Below are 22505 nucleotides of genomic sequence, written 5' to 3' on the forward strand. Positions count from 1 at the left end.
TATATACTACTGGCCTATGGTTCTAAGGAAGCGCATCAAGAAGCTTCCCAAGAACTATGAAGCTTCTCGAGCAACTACCCAAGAGCTAAGAAGCTTCTCAAGTAACTTCCTAGAATCTACTAGAATATTCTAAGAATCTTCTAGAGCCTTCTAAAGGAATCTTTAGGAAATCTTCAAAGAATCTTTAGGAAATCTTTGAAGAATATTCTAAGAGAATATTCAAGGAATCTTCTGGAAGTTTCTAGAGACTTCTTTCTAGAAGGTTCTAGAAACTTGTCTCTAGAAAGGTCTAAGGACTATGTCCCTAACAAATATTTAGAATTTAGGATTAGTGAGGGTTCCTGCAATTCTTTAACATCTACTTATTTGATTAAAGTGAAATTTAGTGAATACAATTTTGATATAGCTATGTACACATTAGCCAATTTTTTTAGCAATTGGATGGTTTAGCAAAAAAATATTATTGCTAAAAGATTAACATCTAAAATAAAAAAGAAGGATAGATGACATTCAAGAGGTTTAGAAGCTTTTTCTCTCAATTGATGAGTTTTATTTTTTTCAAATTTTTTATGCTTATTATTTGCTTATAGATTAAAATATAGGTGAGTTTTTAGTTTAGATTGACGATCTAATGCATAGTTATTGAGATTTTAAAATTATTATAAGAGTTATTTTATATTTACTTAGAATTTTATTGAATTTATTTAGAATGTGCTTAGAGTTTATTAGGATTTTGTTAGGATATGGTTAGAATTTTATTAAGTTTTTTTTTAGAATTTGATTAGAATTTGGTTTATATTTGGTAAGATTTCCTTAGGATTTTATTAAGATTTGATTAGAATTTAGTTATGATTTATTAAGGTATTCTTAGGATTTATTTAGAATTTGATTAAGAATTATTTAGGATTTTTATTTTTAATATTTCTTTATAATTTTTTATAATATATATTTTCTTAAAATTAACTTGTGATTTCTTTATATTTCTTTTATAATTTTTTAAGACTTCTTTTGGATTTGATTAAAGATTGATTAGCATTTTTAAAATTTAATCTTAGTTATTTTATTACAAGACTTATTTTATTACAACACTTATTAGAATTATTAGAAAATTATTTTTGTAAAAATAATAATAATAATAAAAAATCATAACCAAGTATTCTATATATTCTCAAGCAAACTTCACTTAATACGACAATGTACTATAAGACCTCTAATACATGTCCAACTTGCAAGACATATGTTTTAACTTGCAAGGTAAATTTTCAATATATGTGCCACATAGCTAGTTTGTACCACAAGCTACCAATAGTTATGATACATGACTAATTTGTTGGCCAAGTTTTTAATCTATCAATCAACTACAAATATGTATAAAGTCAAAGTGATGTCTATGAAGCTTCTAGAAAGCAACCCTATAAGATACTATTAAATTTATCTATTTTTACCTACTTCTACCTATTCATATTATCTAAGTAATTATTAGAATAAATATGCATTTCCGTAATATTAAGATGAGATTTTGCAGTCTATCAAAGTAATTTGCTTTTGGAATATTGACCTTCTTCCAAACACAATGACTCACAAGAATGTAAAAGCCCACAAAGCGGAAAGTGCCATTGAGCAAGATCTTCAAACAACAATAGATTTCCTTTACTTGTATTGTCATATATCAATCAAATTGCTTTTTAATTCAATTGAGGTAGTTCAAGAAGCACATCAAAAGTATACTAACAAAGATTTAGTAGTATTGGTGATGTATGATGACAATGAGCCACATGAACAAAAAGATTCCAATTGCAACCAAACACGTCCAACTCTAATCATGGCTGAAGAGCCAAACACAATTGTTTTGGGTGAGAAAATAATGGATGTCAAAATTGTTGAACAAAGAGAGGCCTTCAAGACTGTAGGCTGTCTATAAATCAATCTTTGGGCCCAAAGGAGCATACAGATATGCCAGGATGGCTGGGTCATTGCCAATTCGTAAACCTCTTCAAACAAATAATTTCATACAATTATATGAGCTATCAGAAGTTATCAGTAAAGGCAACCGGAACGGCATTCGTGGACGAAATATTTATCAGATTTCGGGGACATCAATTAGGTGTTTGACTGCACTGACCCACGTGACTTTCCACGAAAGCCTAGGGTATCTGCTTACGTGGACACGAGCGAGCGAAACTCTCCTCTTCAAATCCGTCATGCATACCTTACACTGCATTCATCCGAACTAAAATCACATCCAACGACGTACAATCCGGAATTCAAATGTGGACTGTACTGTGCATTAGCTATAAAAAGAGAAAACAATCAACGAAGAGATGGAATCAGAATCTCCTAATTCATTCAAAATGAAACCGACGCATGGGTCATCCTCCCACAATAATAAATTTTGAATCGATACTCAATCCAAGACACAGCTCAACTAACAACAGCGTGGATTTCAAAAGACTGCCCAAACCACCGCCAAAACAGGAGGTGGAGTCAGAAGCTGGTACCCAGTTGACGAGAACAAGGTACTGGGCATCGGAAAAGCGGGGAGTAGGAAAAAGAAGAAAGGGGAAGGGAATAAAGAGAGCGAAGAGTGAAGGGATTCCCCCATTTTCCAAAGCTCAAAATATTCGTCCCACAAGCACAAACAAGTGTTGTAATCAACCCCACCTCTCCGTGTTGGCTGGCTGGGTTGCTTGCTTGCTTCCACTTCCGATCGACCCATCGAGCACTGCGCTGCACCAGAGTCGATCAAATCAAACAACCAATCAATCGATCCTGGTATGTATGTGTGTATGTGTGTATGAATGAATGTTCTGCTTTGATGTTGTGTGTCCGCCCGTGTCTGCAATCTCTTCTGTGGGGGTGGCGTGGTTAGATCTGGAGGTTTCTGGATATTCTTATTGTCCGTGCTTTGCGCAATGTTAGCAGTCGTGGAGGAGGTTTGGTGCTGGTGGTGTTGGTGTGCTTGTGATAAGAGTGGGTGTGAGATTCGATAGCTCATTGGGTGCATTGTGTGGAGTGCGGGATTGGTGGCACTGAGGGCGTGGTTTGATTGATTTGTGAGCAGATCGGGGGGGAGAAGGAGGAGAGAGAGAGAGAGAGAGAGAGAGAGAAAGAAGCGGCGAAGCAGGGACGATGGTGCGAGGAGGGAGCAGCGGTGGAGGGCAGAGTTCGTTGGGGTACTTGTTCGGGAGCGACGCCCCTCCAGCGAAGCCCGCTGCCCGGGCTCCCGCAGCGGAGGCGCTGCAGGCCCCAGTGGAGCAGCGGGCGGCTGGGGTTGCGAGGAGCAGCGTGGCGGAGGAGAAGGCAGCACCTGCCGCGGTCCCGGCTGCGAAGGTGGAGGAGGTTGGAGGGTCGAACGGAACCAGGTTGGGGAGGAGCTCGAACAACTACCACCGCGCGGACGGGCAGAACAACGGGAACTTCATCACGGTAAGTGTGGAGATGGGGGGAGCGTGGGGCGAGGGGAGGGTGGGTGGATAGGGGAACGAGTCGTGGATGCGGAATGTGGAGGGGAAGGGTGTGCGATGTGGTGGGGGAGTGCATTTGGATGACGTGATGTGGCGAGGAGGTGAGGCTTGGAGGTGGAAGCAAGGTGTGTTTGTTGGGGGGGGGGTGGTGAGGGTGTGGAACGGTGCGATATGACGGGGTATTGTGGATGGGATTGCAGGATCGGCCATCGACGAAGGTGCACGCAGCTCCTGGTGGAGGATCGTCTTTGGGATACTTGTTCGGCGGGAGCTAAAGGGGAGGCGGGGGTGCGAAATGGTGGGAGAGTGGGCGTGAGGGGGAAGGAGTGGAGAAGGGAAAGCCGCATGGAGTGATTTGTGAAGAAATAGCAGGGTGTGGGTAGGGCGGAATTGGTGGGAGAGGAGGCGGGTACGCGGGTCAGAGGTGGTGTGAAGTAGAGAGGAGTAGGAGCGCTCGTTTTGGGAAGATGGCGAGGTGTGATGTCAGAATAAGGCAGGCGCTTGAGTTTGTTGGGCGGAGGCGAGGTTGACGCGAAGGGCTAGTGATCCTGTTGGTGGTGGACCTCTGAGGTCATTTCGTTTTGATCGGTGTTGAAATGGGGGTTGAGAAGGAGTTTAGGATGGTTGAGAGGTATTCAGTTGAGCATGGAAGGTTATGAATATGGTGCTACGGACACCTGTGCAGCTTGATTAGCAGGAGTATGAGGGAGGCAGGAAGGAGTAGGTGATGGTGTGCGTTGTACAAGCCAAAGTAAAGAAACTTTTATAGATTATCGCGTTGTGAATGATGTTGAAGTGGGTAGGTGTAGGAACGATTTTTGGAGGCCAGAGGTTGTGGTGTGAGTTTGTAGCATTGATGAAGCAGTTGTTCGTTGATTTGGGTATGCAGCGAGATTTATGGTCGTTGCTCGTGTTGGATGGTGTTTTATTGGGTCATACGGGCTACGCACAGGTTTGGCAAGGTCAGTTCAGTGGGGTTGAGGAAGATGATGGAATGCGTGAAACATGCAGTGGGTTGTTTTGAGTGGATAGTGCTCAGAGGTGGGTGGGGTGGGATAGGGGGCAATCTGGGCAGAAGAGGTTGGTTTCTGGATGCGCACGCAGCAGAGATTGGAGGAGTTTGTGACGGCTCGGATGGGTGGAGAAGATCGACTTTTGCAGCAGAGTGTAATGAATTGAGGGGGTTAGGATTATTGGTATTGCGGAGGTTGGGTGAGGAATGCAGTTGGAGGGAGGAGTTTTGTGGGAAGCAGGTGGGGAGAGTTGCCGTTGATCTGCACATGCGATTTGTAGAACTTACGTGGTTGTTTATTTATATGTTTGTTTATTTGTGAAAGAACTACTGGTTGACGCAGTTTTTGTTCTGTTGTTTAACTAGGCAATTATTCATTCGTAAGAGAGCACGTAAGTTTACAATGTCAATATTGTTATGTCAGTGCATCGAATTGGTATGGCTAGAAATCGTTCTTGAATGAATGTGCGATGAAACTTTGGTCGGTTTTATGTAGGTCATTTGGTGAATTTTCAAGGACGTTCAGTACAGCAGTACAACACTTGTCTGGTATTGCGAGTAATATCTGGGTGACGTTTGTGTAATTGTTACTTGGTTGATTTTTCTGAACAAGAGACAAGATGTTAAATACTGACCCTAAGTCTAAACTGCAGTTACTTTCACTTTCACTTGACGACCAAGGTCTTTCAATCATGATTGATTGTGTTCTCTAGAACAGTAGGGACAGGGCCCCCTCTTGGTTGATAAGAGTTGGGGGTTTGTCTGTGCTGTGAGTTGGTATATAATATTTGGATGGGAACTTGTACTGGATAACGCCTTTATCTGGGGTTTTCTACTCCAAATTATCCTGTGTGCCCGTTGCCACCGAAGAAACCTTTGTAGCGTCTATGATGAATGTGGTTTCTTTTTATTAGAGGTTTTCCTGCGTAGGTTGGTGGTGGATTGTCTGTCCGTATGTATTCACTAATCCACATTGTCTCAAATACCATGTCATTTAGTTGTATGTCGCTGAATGCCACTTTGTTCCGTTTTTATTGAGTTGTTTGAGTTGGACGGAGTTGTTTGAGTTCCTTTTGTGGAGTGGTTGGGTGATTTTGAATTTGGTTTTTGAGTTGTGGTACAGGCGCATGTAGTGTTAAGGTGGAGGGTGCCGATGGAGGTAGGAGCTTGGTATGAAGTGTGTGAGAGTTGCAGCAGTTGGCGAGCTCAGTTGAATTATTGTGAGGGTCGATATCAGGCGATGAAGGGAGGACACAGTGAAGTGGTGGGGTTGGTTTAATTTGTGGAAGTATGTCGGGGATGGGTAGGGTTACGGATCCGGAGATGTCAGGATGTGTTGGAAGCGCGCGTGTTTTTCTTTCGACGTTGTTTGGGTTTGTGTGGAGTGTGGGTGTCCCTTGTAGGGGCATGATGTTCAATGGTGGACACTGTTGATGCAAATGCGTTGGGTTAGTGGGTGCTCTCCAGTTGATTGTGGAGCCATGTGAGTGGTGGGACTAGTGTGTGGATTGGTGATGGCCGTCAATTTCTTCTTGGATCCAAGAGATCATGACGGGTTCTCATGTGATGGGTGTGAATCATTGTTGGGTTGCCCAGGAAGGGATCTCGGAGTGTTGGGAGGTAAAGGAAAGTGGGAATGGCATCTAGAATCAGTAGTCCTAGTTGATGTGAAAGATTTTTGTTACTGTATTTCCAGTCACTCGTTTTTCACAAGTATGTTGTGCGTGTGGAATGGTAACGGTATGTTTTCGTGTCCCCGTTTGCTATTAGAGACCCTTTCACTCCTGTGCATATTCCCGTTCGGGTGTCTAATTTCTTCTAGACTTGACAGTCTTGTGAAGTGCTTCAAACTGTTTTTTTCGTATTTGTGTTGCTCTCGCTTTTTTTGAAGTCGATTACTTGTTTTCTAGAATTTGATGTTCGTGTACGATGTGAATTGATGCGCTTGAGAGGACTGAGTGAATCTTGCTCTAAGCGGGAGCTGGAACGCGTGGGCGAGGTTGAACACGTGAGGTCGTTGCGAGGTGATTTTGTACAAGTGAAGCTGCGTTGTGTTGATTCGAGTGGACTGTGCCGCTTGCTTCCACTCGAAGGTGATCTTGGAACTTAATCACAAGTGGGTCACATTGATGCAGAGACTTGGGTACGAGTTCGTGCTCTTCTTGAATTGTGGATTGCGATGGATCAGTCGATACTATCCCTTGTTCATACTTGCATTGGAGGATCTGTGTCAACACGTCTGTTCTTTCATCACGTCTAGATTGGTGGAGAGCAAGGACATCAACTTCATGACAATGCATACATCTTGGAGCCAAGAGAATCAGAAGAAAATTTGAACTTGACTTGGCTTTGAGAATGGGTGTACTAGAGTAATGAATGAGTTGAGTTGCCTACCAATGCGTCCAATTCTTGTGCCGTCAGCTTTGGAAATTCCATGCGTTCAAGCTCTCCTAGGGTCTTGTTAATTTCCTGTTGCAGAGAAAAGCACGTCATTTCATTGTTTGACATGCTTTGTGTGACAGCACTCAGTACCGTTTTCCTATCAGCAGTCTTGTTGGTGCAAGTATGTATGGAACGATTCAGTTCTGGACATGCCTCAATCCGCTCTTGGCCTTCCCTACGCACTCGTTGATCCTCCAAGTAGTGTTTAACTCTCATGTCGCTGGTGTTGGCCGAGTTTGAAATCGACATCATGTCATGAAATTTATTGGTGCTTGGTTTCGAGCATTTCTCAGTCCTCGCTGTATCCATTCCTTGTTTTGTTGATACAGAGGGAACTCTTGAACTTTCTCCTCTTGATGAAGTGACTGACATAGAAACGTTGACGAAACTTTTCATTACGTAATGTTTTAGCATGTTTAAGTTGCACTTTATTTATCTGTTTACTCATCGGCACTAGAGCATTCTATCGCACAAAGCAGAATGATTGTGATCTCGCAAGCCTGCGTTTAATATTTAAGTTCACCGTTCCTTGCTTAACTTTGAATGTTTTACTTTACTCTACTGTTCTTGTCTGTAATCAATGCTCCCACTTCGTGAAGGATCAGAAAAGGTTTATTTTATAAAAAGAATACTTCTATTGGTTTAGTGTTTTACTTGGATTATGGGTTTGGTGTTGGAGTTGATCTAATTCAACATTGATCTGAGCTATCCTTTTTGCATCCTCATCATCAAAATCATAACCCTATAAAGTTTAGGGAGATTAGTAAATGTTAAAAGAGCGAGATTGAAACAATTCCCTGGTTTATTTACAATGGTTACAACTTTGGGTCATGTGATATCTGTTTTGTTATGACAAGAATGTGACTATTTTTGTTGAATGGTTTATAACAACTCACGGTCGAAGTAAATGATGCGACACTGCATTCTTCATTTAATATGTTATCAACATCTGGTTGGGCCAAAATTTGTTCCACAAATGCTTCTTGTTCTTCCTGTAAATATTGTTCATATTAGTTTTTATCAGTGTCGTATGTACATATATATATATATATATATATACATATATATATATACGTGCACTCTTTAGTTCGAAATTTTTAAAATTCTGTATTTCAACTTACGGTGAGTTTGAAATAACGAGCATCTGGTCCAAGTTTCATATTTCGGAGTATTTTGTCTTTGTGTGATCTTTGTCTCGGTTTGGGTTGTACTTCATGTGCATTGTTGACTTCACTTTAAATATTCACATAAATTATTTTTAGTATTATCCCTAATATTTAAATTTTATCTTAAAAAATCATAATTTAGTACCAAATTGATTTTCCAAGAACAAATATGGCACAAGATTTTTTTGACATGCAACTGTGTAGCTCAAATTGTTTAACAAGAAAATGTTATTGATTTTGATATTCTTGATTTTCATAATAGAGAAAGAAAAACTGGAAAGAGATAGAAACCTTAGTAATTGTGAAATTGGTTCATTTTCTTGAAATCGCTTCAAAGAAAGTTTTTCATTCACTGGTATTTCTGAAACTTGGACTGTTGCACCTTTTTCCATTTTAACTTGTGGATCATGATCTAAGTTGTACACATTTTCTAATCTTCAAACAAAGTCAGTTAACATCAATATTGCCGCCACACATTTTTTATATAAACATTCAATTAATTTTTAAATTTTAATTTGAAACAAAAAAATTAAAGTATCAAGATCTAAATTAAAAGATAGAGGATATATATATATATATGTCTTAATTTGGCTGCAATCAAAATCAAAATCAAACTACACATATGCAGAAACACGTGTTTCATGTATATACGTACACACATATACACACATATGCATTCTATCATTTCTATAATGAATTGAAACAATAGTCGTCCACATTCTTTCGATATTAGTTAGAGTAAAATTTATTGATCCATACAAGAGTTAGAGTCATTACTTTTTTGTAGAATTAATTGGTTTTAACTGAAGTATTGTAGTTTCATCCTGTTATTTCAAAATATAAAATATAAAAATATTGAGTTAGCATAGAAAGGATGTCCCATAATATCCAAACATATAACTGCACAATTTATTAAATTAATATTTACTTCAAGTACCTTTCCATAACTTAAAAGTCGTTGAGTATTCCTCTCATAGATTTTTTCAAAATATGTTTTTGCTGCTTTGGGTAATTCTTCAAATCCAATAAACTTTGAATTTGTACTCTTGTTACTCATTATAACATTTTTGGGTTTTTTTGGTTTTTTAAATGTGGTTTTAAATGCTTTTTGTGACAAAGTTGAATTTAAACTAGATTTGGAACTAATAGAAGAAAAAATATCATTATCATCAGCTGCACAAAGTTGTTCAACTTTTAAACATGGCTGTCTTATGGAACCTTCCAAATTGTCTTGCTCAAATGGTTGTACACTACTAATGGAATTGGAAAAGAATTTCTTTGCAAACTTTACTTTACTTTTAATGTGAATAGGCACGATATTGGCTCCTTTGGATTTATGTTTATTTGTGGGATTCAAAAAATCACCAACTTTGGTGTGGTTCAAATCATTGGTTTCAACAATTTCATGCTTTTTGTGATTGTTTGATAAAAAAATTGAATTTGATAGCAATGGTTTGTTTTTACAACTTTTGTTGAACGTTCCAAGGTCATCTACACAAAATCCACCTGCATAGTCACAAAACTTGGTTGATAATGTTTCCCAATTGTGACATTCATTGTTGTCTTTGTCATCTTTTATTTCCTAACTTGTAGAAATATTAGTTGATTCATGTAAAGATTCATGTTCAAAATTAGATTTTTTTTTCATGATCATGAATAAACTTGTGTTTACCATGAATGGAATCCATAGAAACATAATTTGGATTCAAGTTTTTTAACACAAATTCCAAACGTTTGATTTCATTTCTTTTCTTATGTGGAATTTTGTTTCCTCTTTTGGCATTACTTAGAGAAGTTGGGTTTTTGTCGTGGAATTTTGCATTGAAATATGCTTCAAAATGTGTATTTAATTCTCCTTTTGAATTTTTTGTTTCCAAATCATACAAATTCAAATTGGAATCAATTTTTCTATCTATCCATTTTTGTATGTCAATGTCCCTTTTCTTTCCAATAATGAGATTATCTTCAGCAGATCCCAAAACACTTCCAACTGTATCATGTGGACTTGTAAGATTTGTTGTAGAAGCATCAAGTTTGTTAGCATAACAATTTTTATTTATAAAGTCTTCTCTACTTTGTAAAATTGAGTTGATGCCACTTTGGTTTGTATGAAACTCATTGTTCAAATGGCAAACATCATCATAAAGAGGAGAATTCATAGTTTGTGGAAGTTGTGTGTGCCTCTTTCAATATTTTTTGGGGTTGTACAATGTTCTTCTTCATTCCAAAAAGTTTTTTTACAAATTCATGTTAATGTAGAAATTTTGAACACAATGAAAGTAAATTCAATGACCTATTTTGTTGATGTTTCATTCAATTATTTTTCTTCAGAAATTTCAATCTATTATTCAGACGAAGCAAAAACAAATCTGATTGTAAATGTTACAACAATGTTGTCAATCAATGCATTACAATATCAATTCAGGATTACTTACCAAAAGCGTACAAAAACATCAAAATACATATTTTCCACTCATATTATATTCATAGACCAAATTTTTCTCATGACAATAAAACATAAAAAAATCACAAATTAAGAAAAAAGAAAGTACAAATCCTTGTCCAGACCACAAAACATGTCATCAATTACCAGTTATTTCATTTTGTTTTCTCGTTGGTTTAGATTTATTGCGTCCATAGAGTTTACTGATTTATTTATTTACTAATAAATCAGAGTTGTCGTCATTTTCTTCAATGTTTGCCCCTTATCCTTCCACACTTTTTTCCAAAAACAATAGTTGCTATAGTTCAATTAGAAACATACAACAATAAAAATCCATTAGTGCTATTTTTTTCCTAAATTTCCTTCACAAAGCTGTAACCTAATTACGTGATTACTCCATACCAAAAATTAAATTAAAAATTGAAAACGCACCAATTAATCTGCGCAGCCTGATCTCTCTATCAAGGCTGTGATTGCTGACATGGAAAGGCGAAGCGGCTGAGCTGGACAGTGACTTGGCATGTTTCTGCCACGCAGACCAATTCTCAATATGTCGCCCGTCCGCCTTTCAAATACATAGATCTTTCAGATTCTACTAATAAATGAGGAACATCTACGGGTTGCGCGGAAATGTAAAGACGAGGTGGGGGCGAGACAAGCTTGGAGCTGGGTTGGGCGAGGCTGGCTATGGCGGAGCTGAGAGGACGTGTGGTATGCGTGGTTCTGGCGCTGCGAGCGTCGTCGTGACTGGAAGCTGATCGTCAGAGTAGCGATGGCCAGGTTGTGCAGAGCCTTTCTCTGCCTCGTGCTGGTTTTTTGCGCGGCGGGATACGGAGCAGCATGGAAGGAGGCCGAGTTTCGGAAGTGTCATCAATCGAAGTTCTGTAAGGACGTGCGGGAAAGGGCGGCGGCCTGGGCGCGAGGGGAAGGGGGCAGCAACCTCGAGGTGAAGGGTTTGAGAGTCACTGACGAAGGGCGCGTCGCAGCGCGCTTGATTCCTGGCGGAAATGAGCAGCAGGCTCTGGTTTTGGAGTTGTCAGCTTACAGAGATGGGATTGTGAGGACTAAAGTGGCTGAGGAGAACGCTCTTCGCAAGAGGTTTGAATTACCCGATGTTGTGGTTGCTGATTTTGAGGCGAAGCGTCTCAAAATCGATCGCATTGCAGAGAAAGATGGCGCCTCTGTTGTTGAGTTGAGTGGTTATGATGTGATTATTCAGCATAAACCTTTTCTGGTGAGTGTCCATGCCTTCCAAGTGTTCCCATACGGTGCGATCGGAACATGGTTTCCTTTGGTTTCATTCTGATTCTCAGTACAGTCATTTTATGTTGTTTTTGTGGGTTCTTAGTAGCATGCGCTCGTACATTTTTATCTTTTTTAGGGCTAGAGTTATGTCAATGTATCGATTCAGCGACATGCTTTGTCCCCCCCCCCTTTTTTTTTCGAATTTTTTTCGAATGTTTTTACAGATGTAAGTGGTAGTTGTAATCGGGCGATCACATGCATAATTGTCTAATCGCATTGTTTTCTACACGGTTAGATCCTCATTTAGATTGAGCTTAGTTTGGAGTAGCCCTGTGTTTATGGAGGTTGTCCGCATTGTGTGATTGGTTCATTTTTGTACCCATAATTGGGTGGATACACTTCGAAAAGTTTTAGACAAAATTGAAGCCGTTCGGTGGTTAAGGTGGTCTCACGACGACAGGAGGTTCTAATTAGCCAGATTTGCTAGCCGTCTTTCGATTGATCAGTGGCGAGTGGCGTTGATTTTGTGTATTGTTTTCCTAGTTTTAGAAAAACCTAAAATCAGGATGGAATGTACGTGATGTCGGAAATCTTGTACCCGGTGTAGTGCATACCGAACTGCTTGTGCTCATTCTTACTGTTGCTCCTGTGTTCGCAGATTCAAGTGCAACGAGGTGGTGACCTTGTCCTCTCCATCAATAGCAAAAACCTATTTGAAATTGAACACTTGCGAGTAAAGAAGGAGGGAGACGACTGGGAGGATTCTTTCCGCTCTCATACTGATAATAGACCCTATGGGCCACAAACCGTGAGCTTTGACGTTTCCTTCCATGGATCAGATCATGTTTATGGTATACCTGAGCGGGCCACCAGTTTTGCGCTCAAACCTACAAAGGGACCCAGCATCAATAACCATGAGCCCTATCGTCTTTTCAACCTCGATGTATTTGAATATTTGGATGAATCGCCTTTTGGCTTGTACGGTTCCATTCCTGTCATGGTTTCTCACAGCAAAAAAGGAACTACTGGTTTCTTCTTACTAAATGCTGCTGAGATGCAAATAGACGTTCTTGCACCTGGTTGGGAACACATGGGCATTGAACAGGTTGTAGATGCGAGCAGCTCGGATAAAGTTCTGACGAGTCAAAATGAAGAGAAACGGGTGGATAGTCACTGGATAGTGGAGAGTGGGGTTTTTGATGCTTTTGTGTTCGTGGGTCCAAGCCCCAAGGACGTGGTTACTCAATATTGTGCTGTGACGGGAACGTCAGCAATTCCACAATTGTTTTCCACGGCCTACCATCAGTGTAGGTGGAATTACAAGGATGAGGCCGATGTGGCTGGGGTGGACGCCGGGTTCGATGAGTACGATATTCCATATGATACTATCTGGCTTGACATTGAACATACCGATGGCAAGAAGTATTTCACTTGGGATAAGAACTTGTTTCCTAATCCCAAAGAGATGCAAAACAAAATTGCAGCGAAGGGTCGTCACATGGTGACAATTGTGGATCCCCACATGAAGAGGGATGATGGTTACTCTCTGCATAAAGAGGCCACCTCCCACGGGTACTACGTGAAGGACAGAGATGGGAAAGATTTTGATGGTTGGTGTTGGCCAGGGGCATCTTCATACCTTGATATGCTTAATTCCGAGGTTCGCTCCTGGTGGGCTAACAAATTCTCCTACAGTAACTACGTAGGTTCGACCCCTATTTTGTACATCTGGAACGACATGAATGAACCTTCTGTGTTCAATGGCCCCGAGGTACAACTTAGACTTTATTGAATATTCCTAACCTATGATCTACTTGAAGATTCTAATGGGCAGTTTTGTGCAATGTCCACGACGTGGATTGGTTCAAGACTGGACGGTGGAATGGGATTTCTTTAGTTCTAGGGTGTCCGTGAATATTAGAGTATATCGTATTTGGAGCGTTATGTTTGAGGAAAAGTATCGAGAGAATCGCTAGATTACTGCAAAAGAACTCTGGTCTGTGAAGAATTGATTTTCACTCTAGTTTGCACCTCCATTTTCCATGTGTTAGTATGTTTTGGGCAGAGTTTCTTACGTGAAGTCGTATCTCTGAGATATATATAATATATTCACAGTGTTTTCTCTGTTAGGCAACGATGCCAAAAGATGCAATTCACTATGGTGGCGTGGAGCACCGCGACCTACACAATGCCTACGGCTACTATTTCCATATGGGTTCTGTACAAGGTCTTTTGAAACGGGAAGGGGGTAAAGATCGACCCTTTGTATTGTCACGAGCCATCTTTGCTGGCACTCAGAAAGTAGGTGCTATTTGGACTGGAGATAATACTGCCGATTGGAAACACGTTCGCATTTCAGTACCAATGTTGTTGGCTCTTGGAGTAACTGGCATCGCGAATGCTGGTGAGTTTCAGTTTGCCAGGATTAGTATATATCGGTGAATAAATGATGGTTTCTTGTGTTGTATTTGTGTGAGGGTTTTATGTCTGAAATGAACCATGTTAATGGGGAAAGAATGTTGTTGATTATCATACCTTAGATGAGGACGCTCACCATGTTTGATCCTCTTGTCGCTTTTCTCTGATGTTGATTGTATGTACATTTTTGGTACTTACCTTGCTACTCATTGTTAAGGCAGGCTGTGCCCAAGGTAATCAGAAAATAGTGTTGAGGAAGCGTGATGGTGGTCTCTTTTGATTTTTTGTCACAGGTGCGGATGTGGGTGGCTTCTTTGGGAACCCAGACCCTGAGATGTTGACAAGGTGGTACCAGTTGGGTACTTATTATCCATTTTTCCGTGGCCATGGTCACCTCGACACAAAACGCAGGGAGCCGTGGCTTTTTGGGTAAACCTTTCAAGATCTCAGTTTGGTGTTCACTGGTTCTCTGCTTGCTCCGGTTCTTTTGTGTATTGTATTCAGTTCTGCAAATTTCTTCGAAGAGTTTGTGCCATCATTGGCAGTTTGTGAATATGTAGCAAGTTGTAAAACCCCTCTTGCAGCAGTGACTTCCTGTTTACCTTGTGTTCACATCGGAGTCGAATCATGGTTATCGTGAAATTGTGATATGCAGGGAACCGTACACATCACTCATGCGCGAGGCAATTAGTGCTCGTTACCAGATCTTGCCATACGTCTATACACTATTTAAGGAAGCCAGTGTGACAGGTGTTCCCCTTGTGCGGCCTTTGTGGATGGAGTTCCCTGAAGATGAGGCAACTTTCGCAAGAGACGATGAGTTCTTGCTGGGGCCAAGTCTGTTGGTACACGGAGTTTATTCTGAGGTGGGGATAGTGTTGACATCAATCAAATCCGTTTTAAAACATGATTATAGACTTGATGACTAGCTTGAGTATGTCAACTTGCTGCAAAAGCACGCTGAACTATGTCTTCCTAAAGTAGTGCTGGTATCCCACCCCAAATCTTTCTCCTCTGGTTTTCAAAGAAGCATTTACAATGAAGGCAGCATGAAGTTTGATAGATATGTAGGATGTGAGCATGTGAGCAATTGTACACGAGGACTTTTTGCATTATGATCGGGAAATCCAATTGACTCTGAATTCGTTGGTGTGAATGACAGGGAGCAAAGTCAGAAATGGTTTATTTCCCTGGCAATGAAACATGGTATGATGTTAAATCGGGGACTACCTTTCCAGGTGGAAAGGAAATGGAGATTCCAGTCAGTCTTCAGTCTGGCATACCTGTGTATCAGCGTGCAGGCACCATCATTCCAAAGAAGCTAAGGCATCGTCGCAGCTCCACTCAAATGCTGAATGACCCATACACTTTGGTATGTTATTGTTGGTACTCGGTGTTATTGCTACTTCTCTACACCCAAGCTAAGTTCCTTCAGTTGCAAGTTAGCTGCTTCATCTTCTTCTTCTTCTTCTTCTTCTTCTTCTTCTTCTTTGTGTCTTTTTATTCATGTATTTATTTTTGGTTGGTCGGTCGGTCGGTTGGAGGGGAACCAAATGATATCTGTGAGTCTAATGGGGTGACGTTGCAACAGGTTGTGGCTTTGGACTCCAACTACGAGGCTGAAGGTGAGCTCTACATCGACGACGGCAAAACCTATGAGTTCGAAAAGGGCGCTTTCATTCACAGACGTTTCAAGTTTGTCAAGGGGAAACTAACCTCCACTAACTTGGCACCCTCGAAGTCCAACCCGAAGAAGTTCACGTCACCTTGCCTTGTTGAGCGCATTGTTATCATGGGAGTTCGAGCCAGGGATTTGGTCACTGGTAAAGGCGCAGTCGTTGAGGGTGAAAGGTGGATTCAGACCGATATTGGAGCTCCGTCATTGATACCTGGTGCCCATTCAAGCGCTTTGATTCTCAGGCTTCCAAATGTGCGCATTGCTGATGACTGGTCTATTAAACTTGGTTAAGGATTTGGTAGGAGATTATCCAAAATATAGTGGGGTGCATCAACCAAATTCAGTTTTTAGTGCATATAGGGTGATGGAAATTAGAAGCATAGTGCCTACTGGATTTAGCATGGAACAGGTCAGACTTGACGAAGTGATTGTTCTTTATTTTCTGAATCCATTATCAGTTGGTATCATACCCATCTCTCTTTTCTGGGTTTTATCGGACGTAGTGGTGCAGGCCAGGCACCACTTCCAGTGTCAAGATTTATGTGATAGTTTCAGGTCAACGAGGATGGTTCGATTTGGACAGAAGATTTAGGACGGCTAGCCTGGCATTTCTGTGAGGATGTATATTGAAGCTGACTGCACATTGTGTGAAATCGCTCCAATTTAAGGTACATGTTGATAAGTCGATCATATTCCTCTAATTTGGCCGTTACAGTAAACGCTTAGTGGACCCAAATTGTACGAAACCAAGTCGTCATTAAATATTCGTTATTTTTCTTCACTTTGATCAATTAAACAATTTTCATTCAAATTATTTTCTTGTGAGGTTTCACATTCAGATAGCCTCAATGAACTATATCTCAGGTCTACTCATATATTAACTTAATTTTATTCAGCAACAATCCTCAACTGTCATGGTTATTTTGCTGAGATTACCAAATTATATTAATTGATGATTATTCTCAAAGGAATCAATGAATCAAGGAATCAAAGTATAGTTTCTGAAAGTACGAATATTTTGTACACATGTGAACATAAAATGGCACCTCTCTGCATACAATTCAACCAACAGAAAAGAATTCAATACAAAAAAATAGGGCAATGAAGCAAATTGTCTTAGACACTGTTGACGATTTAAAACTGGATTTTGTTGTATTCAGTTCAATTGCCTTCACTCCCGAATTGAAAAACCCAATAACCCACCCACCCAAGTAACCATTCCAGGCCTAATTTCTTCATCCAAGCAGCGTTCAAAGTAACATGAGATGAAGGAAGAAAAAACGTTTTGCATTCAAATCGAACGAACAACGTTCATCCAACCAGCAAGTAGCCCTAATTTGTTGTTGTGGAGCACTAGTCTCGGCGATGTGTGAGGCGACGCTGGCTGTGGAGATTGGGCTCGACGGGACGGCCCTCGACGTGGGAAGAGTGGGGTTGTGGTCACGAGGGATCTGCCGCGGGGGGCATCAGATGAAGGAACGAAGGACGAACTCGCTGTAGCCGTCGATTCAGGGCTCGCGATCATGGAAGTCAAGCGGAAAATGGCGTTGGAGCTAAACGACGTGGTGATCAAGAGCATGGGCATGGGCGCTGTTTTCAAGGATTATGTACGCTCCCTTCGATCCCGTTGCTTCCGAAATTGATATCATGCTGTGTTCAGATTTGTCGCATGGGGGGTTGTTAAAAACTCGTTTCGTGACAGCATGTTTTTGAAGATTGGTTTCTGCTGCATTGGTGGAGTGGGTTCGTGATGATAACGTTTTGGGGTTCGAGGAGGACCTTGATTCTTATTTTTATTTTCTTCAAGAAGCGAAAATTGGGGTAATTGTGTTAATGAGCTGTTGCATTCGGTATTTTTTCTTTTTTGTACGAAGGGAATTTATGAACATGATTTTTACTGGGTGACCGGCGGTACAGCTGGTGCTGTTGGTCTTAGTGTAGTTTAATTGTGGATCCTAGCATGTGGACTTGTGGACGCGGTTGTAGTCGCCTCAAATGAGCTTCGGAGCTAGAGTTTATGATCACTATAAAGTCTTTAGGGTTTAAGGTTCAGTTGTTTTCTACAACTGGGAGTGAGAATGGTGGTCAATTACTCATTGACATGTGGATTGTTCAGATCCCCCCCCCCCCCCCCCCCCCGACTGTCATAGACTTAGCGTGTTACAGATTTGCTTCCATAACAATGCATTCCTTGGTAGACTCTGGAAAAGTCGATGCTCTTAGCTAATTTGATGTTGAAGATGGAAATTCATTGATTAAGTGCTGAGTCCTGCCATTCTAATGGTTCGTGAATTTTGGTGAGGTTCCTCCGAAGTTTGCGGTATGTTATTTTTTTTTTTGTTGTTGTAGTGCATTCAGCGTCAACTAGTCGTATGGAACTAGCATGTCCTCTGGATCTTTAAATCCTTCGATGTATTTCAATGCGTTGCTTTCGTTGTGAGGAAGTTCAATAATAATGAGAATAATAACATCAATATTAACAGCATTTGAATAAATGTCTATAGGAAAAAGAAGTTGAATGTGGAGGTTTATTTTTAAAATATTAGACTTGATGAGAACAATTGGCTCACTTATTGTGGTTACTGTTTCTAGGGAGCGAAGATAAATTCACTCGATTTTCATCGAACCGAAGACCTTCTTGTCACTGCCTCCGACGATGAGTCCATACGTCTTTATGATTTCGCAAATGCCACGTAAGTAGTATTTCGTATGTTCAAATGGAACATGCTTGTTTACATCTTCCTTTTGGTTTTTGAAGTATGAATCTTCGTTGCCCTTATATTACTTGCTCTATGAATGCTTGCCCTTTCATGTGTAGGCCTCCCAATCTTATGTCGACCTGTAGATGATATTCCTAGTTTCTTTTCAAATTGACAACACATTTTTGGTTATGTCTGTTTCTCAACAGGTTGCTGAAAACAATTCACAGTAAGAAGTACGGAGTTGACCAAATTTGCTTCACTCATCATACAAACTCCGTAATATATTCTTCTAAGAAAGATTCGGATGGTAAGGTCATCATCAACTCGCTTTTTTTCTTTTTGTTTGAATTTTATTCATCATTGTGAGAGCATTTGTCAACCTTCGAGGCACTCTGTTGAGATGCCGTATTGAACTGGGGATTATGCAGAGTCTCTACGATATTTATCGTTATACGACAATCGATATTTGCGCTATTTCAAAGGGCATCGCGACAGGTCATTATCTCAGGCATTGAAATGATCGTGCCACTCGATTCTATGATCATCGATTTTTTCGTTTTATTTGCTCCAGTACCAGCCATCTTTTGTTTTGAGGATGTTCAATTAGCTTTGCTGTCGTGGCAGCGTCAATGCTCGGATATCGTTGCCATTCAAGTTGGTTTCATTGTCTACATGCCGGAATTTAGCAAAGGTGTGGTGCAGTGCAGGGTGGTGTCATTATGCATGTCACCAAAGAACGACTGCTTCATGTCTGGTGCACTGGACCACACCGTACGTTTGTGGGATCTACGCACCAATGTGTGTCAGGTAATGTGCTTGTATTCTGGACTTCACCTTCTGCAATATTCACTTTGTTTATAGCTAACTAAATACCAGTACGTACTTTATTCCTTTGAGTTTCGAGGGGTCAGAGTTTCAGTTGGGGACATCATTTCTGCAAGTCGTCAGCTGAGATGAGCCTTGTTTGATAATGGTTTTCTATCTTCTACAATTCAGATGGAACAAAGGGATTTAAGGAGTGGATGGGCCGAGAGGAATAAATATTCATAAGCTTCTGTAGAGTCTCATCATGTATCCCCTTTTCTTGAAGTGTCTTTTACGCTAATGACATGATTGCTGCTCCAGGGACTATTGCGTGTGAGGGGTAGACCCGCTGTTGCGTATGATCAGCAGGGTCTTGTATTTGCTGTGGCTATGGAAGGTGGAGCTATTAAGCTCTTTGACGTACGCTCCTATGACAAGGTTAGCAACTTAATCGGATGGTTACAATCAACTCTCGGTCAATTTTGAGTATGGTTCCATTTAGTACTTCTGTTTTTTTTTGTTTCATTGGCTCTCGTACTGCCTTCTCAATCTGTCTTGTCTTGTAAACAAGTGAATCGATGCTTAACAAATGCATATTTTTCTGTAACAGGGGCCTTTCGATACATTTTTGGTAGGAGGTGATACAGCTGAAGTGTCTGGGATGAAATTTAGCAATGATGGCAAGCTTATGCTACTGTCAACATCAAACGGTCACGTATATGTGGTTGATGCGTACAGTGGGAAAAAGGTATGCGTTTGGGTCGTAGTGGTGGTTTGGTTTAACTACAGTTGATTCTCTCATTGTGTAATTCATCTGTAGTTATAAGTGCTTACCTTTCAATGTACGATTAAGACATTGGCGGTGTCGCGTGTAAGAACAGCTTCATGGCTTTTCTTTGGAACCCAATCCTGATGGCGGAGTATTGGAGGCTTCATTCAGTCCCGACGCACAGTTTGTAATTGCAGGTAAATTTCCTCACTTGCTACACGTTTTATGTTTACTTTGCTCTTCTTCGTTGCCATTTGGACGTAAGGTGTTCGATTTATTGCAAGTGGTTCCGATTCTTTTATGTAGTTGTGACTTATGTCATAATATGGAGTTTGTGGTAGGTTTGGATCCTTCAAATTTCTATACTAAGGACTAGATTAGTTTTTTCTTTCCTTTAAGTGTGCTCAAACATGTGGACATGAGCACTGCCTGTGTAGAAGTTCCTGTTGATGGGCATCTTATTTCAATACTCAGCAAGCTATACTTGCCATCTTTGTGCAAGTGATGATAAATCTTAAATTTTAAGCTTATTAATCCAAGGTCTAAATTTTTGCAGGTTCGGGTGATGGCACTTTGCGAACATGGAGTACGCTGTCTGGTGTGGAGGTAATATTACTTATCCACATAATCATACTCATCAAATCAGCAGTATCTACCGTCGCCGATACTTTTAAGCTGCTTCGATAAGCACAGTAACCGAAAATTTCTGGTTTTTTCAGTACTCATATGTTACTTACCTGGAAGTTTTATTTTTCATTCCAACGTTTTATACCTGTGATGGGAGTCCTGTTTATTAACCAAAAAAATTCAAGAGCCACCAAAAGAACGTTTCCTGATAATTGGGATTTTATTCTGTTATGATCGCGTAGGTTTCGTGCTGGGCAAATAATGCAGGAGTGCCTGCGTGTGTGAAGTGGGCACCTCGCCGATTTATGTTTGCTACAGCTTCAATGGCATTAGCTTTCTGGATTCCTGATCTAACGAAACTTCAGAGAACAGATATCGGTCTTTGAAAAAGACGCATGCTACCACAACCTTTGCATATATGTATTACAGGGCGCTCCCTTTTTTTTGATATTTATTGAAGGAGATTTACAGCATGGCGGTTTCGTACCATGTCGAAAGTACGAGAAGAAAACACCTTTGCATGTAAGCTGGAAAATGGTAACGTAGCTCCAACGTAGCACTCTAGAAAAGTACTAAAGCTTGAAGCCGATGTTACTGTGTCCATTCATGCTTCATTTTAAGCACTGGTAGCTGACTTGATCTCGAGGATAAGTGCTATCCTAATGTCGCAGCCATTCACTCTTACAGTGTACGATGTTGCGGTGCTTGTGTTCAGATGCTTTCAATGGTAGAATTTTTTAATTGCATGCTCATTTTCGCATCTATCACGGATCGACAATTGACGCTTTGATGTTGTATAGGAGAATGTGTGTACTGCAACATGCAACTAGCACCACCACGACACTTGTGTTGTTTATGTTCCAGCTTTGAATATGCTCCGATGAGCATCTGTTTACAACCTTTTAAGGTGGTATAAATGATATTCTTGCTTGTTTGGATGCTAAAACCAAATCATTTTCTTGTACAAACGGAAAATCTAGAACTTCAAATTATCTTTCACGAAAAAGCTAAATTATTATATATATATATATATATATATATATTAAACCCACTGAAACTAATATGAAACTTGAATTTAATAATAAGAGCAAGAATAACAACACTAGAAAAAACTGAAATTATTAAAAGGTGATGGAAAAATGATGGCTTCGAAGTGTCCGACCTATTACCCAATTATGTAATTAGGGCATAAAAGTGAGCAGGAGAACCTAAAGCCGCGCGGAGATGTGACCGGGCCGACAACATCGCCACGTGGCTGCATCATGCCATCATGGAGGACCACATGGCGCCCACATGGAATACGCGAGTCCATATCCAGCCAGTAAGAGACACACGTGTCAAAAGAGATGGCTTTGAACGGAACTGCCGAGGCGTCCTACGCCAGCGTGCCCAGGTGACCTGTCAAGCATGAATGCATTGTTCACTATCACAAATTTCAACACAATTTTTAAGAATTTATGGCATTTCGTGGTGCAAATGCATGAACTAAATGTTGCATGCTTGACCAACAAGCAGATTTATTAAATCATAGTTTTTTTTAATAGAAAAATCCCCCAACACATTCTAAAAAAAACTATGGTTTTAATAAATCTACATGTATTAAATCCGATTTTGATATGTACAACAGAACTTTTTATTTTATTTTATTTTATTTAGTTAGTAAGGACATCAGATATTTATTATTAAAAAATGATGTACAGCATGAATAAAAAGAACAATAAGAACGTTAACAGTG

At 40.3% G+C, this 22505-nt stretch overlaps 5 protein-coding genes across 12 annotated transcripts; 4 read left to right on the forward strand and 1 right to left on the reverse strand.

The window, feature by feature from the left end:
- Window positions 1-2600: 2600 nt before the first annotated feature.
- LOC112296114 (protein SPIRAL1-like 1) lies at window positions 2601-4237 on the forward strand. Its single transcript, XM_024548295.2, has 3 exons — window positions 2601-2772; window positions 3062-3426; window positions 3665-4237. The coding sequence occupies exons 2-3, from the start codon at window positions 3130-3132 to the stop codon at window positions 3737-3739; spliced, it is 372 nt and encodes a 123-aa protein (XP_024404063.1). The 5' UTR covers window positions 2601-2772; window positions 3062-3129; the 3' UTR covers window positions 3740-4237.
- Window positions 4238-4380: 143 nt separating this feature from the next.
- On the forward strand, window positions 4381-7213 carry LOC112296113 (uncharacterized). 2 transcript variants are annotated; one of them, XM_073528814.2, is made up of 2 exons: window positions 4381-4717; window positions 5600-7213. In XM_073528814.2, exons 1-2 carry the CDS (start codon window positions 4382-4384, stop codon window positions 5753-5755), a joined length of 492 nt encoding a protein of 163 aa, XP_073384915.1. In that variant the 5' UTR covers window position 4381; the 3' UTR covers window positions 5756-7213. The 2 variants fall into 2 exon arrangements, with proteins under 2 accessions (XP_073384915.1, XP_073384916.1); XM_073528815.2 differs by having other exon boundaries at window positions 6073-7213.
- On the reverse strand, window positions 6139-10947 carry LOC112296110 (uncharacterized). Of its 7 annotated transcripts, none has more exons than XM_024548287.2 (11): window positions 10675-10947; window positions 9757-10377; window positions 9022-9590; window positions 8862-8908; window positions 8376-8519; window positions 8040-8151; window positions 7815-7910; window positions 7573-7660; window positions 7072-7283; window positions 6871-6945; window positions 6139-6701 (listed from the first exon to the last, which is right to left on the reverse strand). In XM_024548287.2, the coding sequence occupies exons 2-11, from the start codon at window positions 10241-10243 to the stop codon at window positions 6447-6449; spliced, it is 2085 nt and encodes a 694-aa protein (XP_024404055.1). In that variant the 5' UTR covers window positions 10244-10377; window positions 10675-10947; the 3' UTR covers window positions 6139-6446. The 7 variants fall into 7 exon arrangements, with proteins under 7 accessions (XP_024404055.1, XP_024404054.1, XP_024404053.1 ...); XM_024548286.2 differs by having other exon boundaries at window positions 9757-10425; XM_024548285.2 differs by having other exon boundaries at window positions 9757-10453.
- Window positions 10948-11202: 255 nt separating this feature from the next.
- On the forward strand, window positions 11203-16335 carry LOC112296109 (putative glucan 1,3-alpha-glucosidase). The gene is made up of 7 exons (XM_024548284.3): window positions 11203-11761; window positions 12431-13543; window positions 13903-14176; window positions 14484-14619; window positions 14846-15056; window positions 15353-15562; window positions 15782-16335. Exons 1-7 carry the CDS (start codon window positions 11300-11302, stop codon window positions 16157-16159), a joined length of 2784 nt encoding a protein of 927 aa, XP_024404052.1. The 5' UTR covers window positions 11203-11299; the 3' UTR covers window positions 16160-16335.
- Window positions 16336-17244: 909 nt separating this feature from the next.
- On the forward strand, window positions 17245-21522 carry LOC112296112 (protein ANTHESIS PROMOTING FACTOR 1). Its single transcript, XM_024548292.3, has 10 exons — window positions 17245-17475; window positions 18461-18561; window positions 18777-18877; window positions 18999-19065; window positions 19278-19377; window positions 19696-19812; window positions 19985-20122; window positions 20256-20340; window positions 20700-20749; window positions 21013-21522. Exons 1-10 carry the CDS (start codon window positions 17392-17394, stop codon window positions 21154-21156), a joined length of 987 nt encoding a protein of 328 aa, XP_024404060.1. The 5' UTR covers window positions 17245-17391; the 3' UTR covers window positions 21157-21522.
- The last annotated feature ends 983 nt before the right edge of the window (window positions 21523-22505 follow it).

Source organism: Physcomitrium patens, chromosome 19 (genome assembly GCF_059467195.1).
Source record: "Physcomitrium patens ecotype Gransden chromosome 19, ASM5946719v1, whole genome shotgun sequence".
NCBI lineage: Eukaryota > Viridiplantae > Streptophyta > Bryopsida > Funariales > Funariaceae > Physcomitrium > Physcomitrium patens.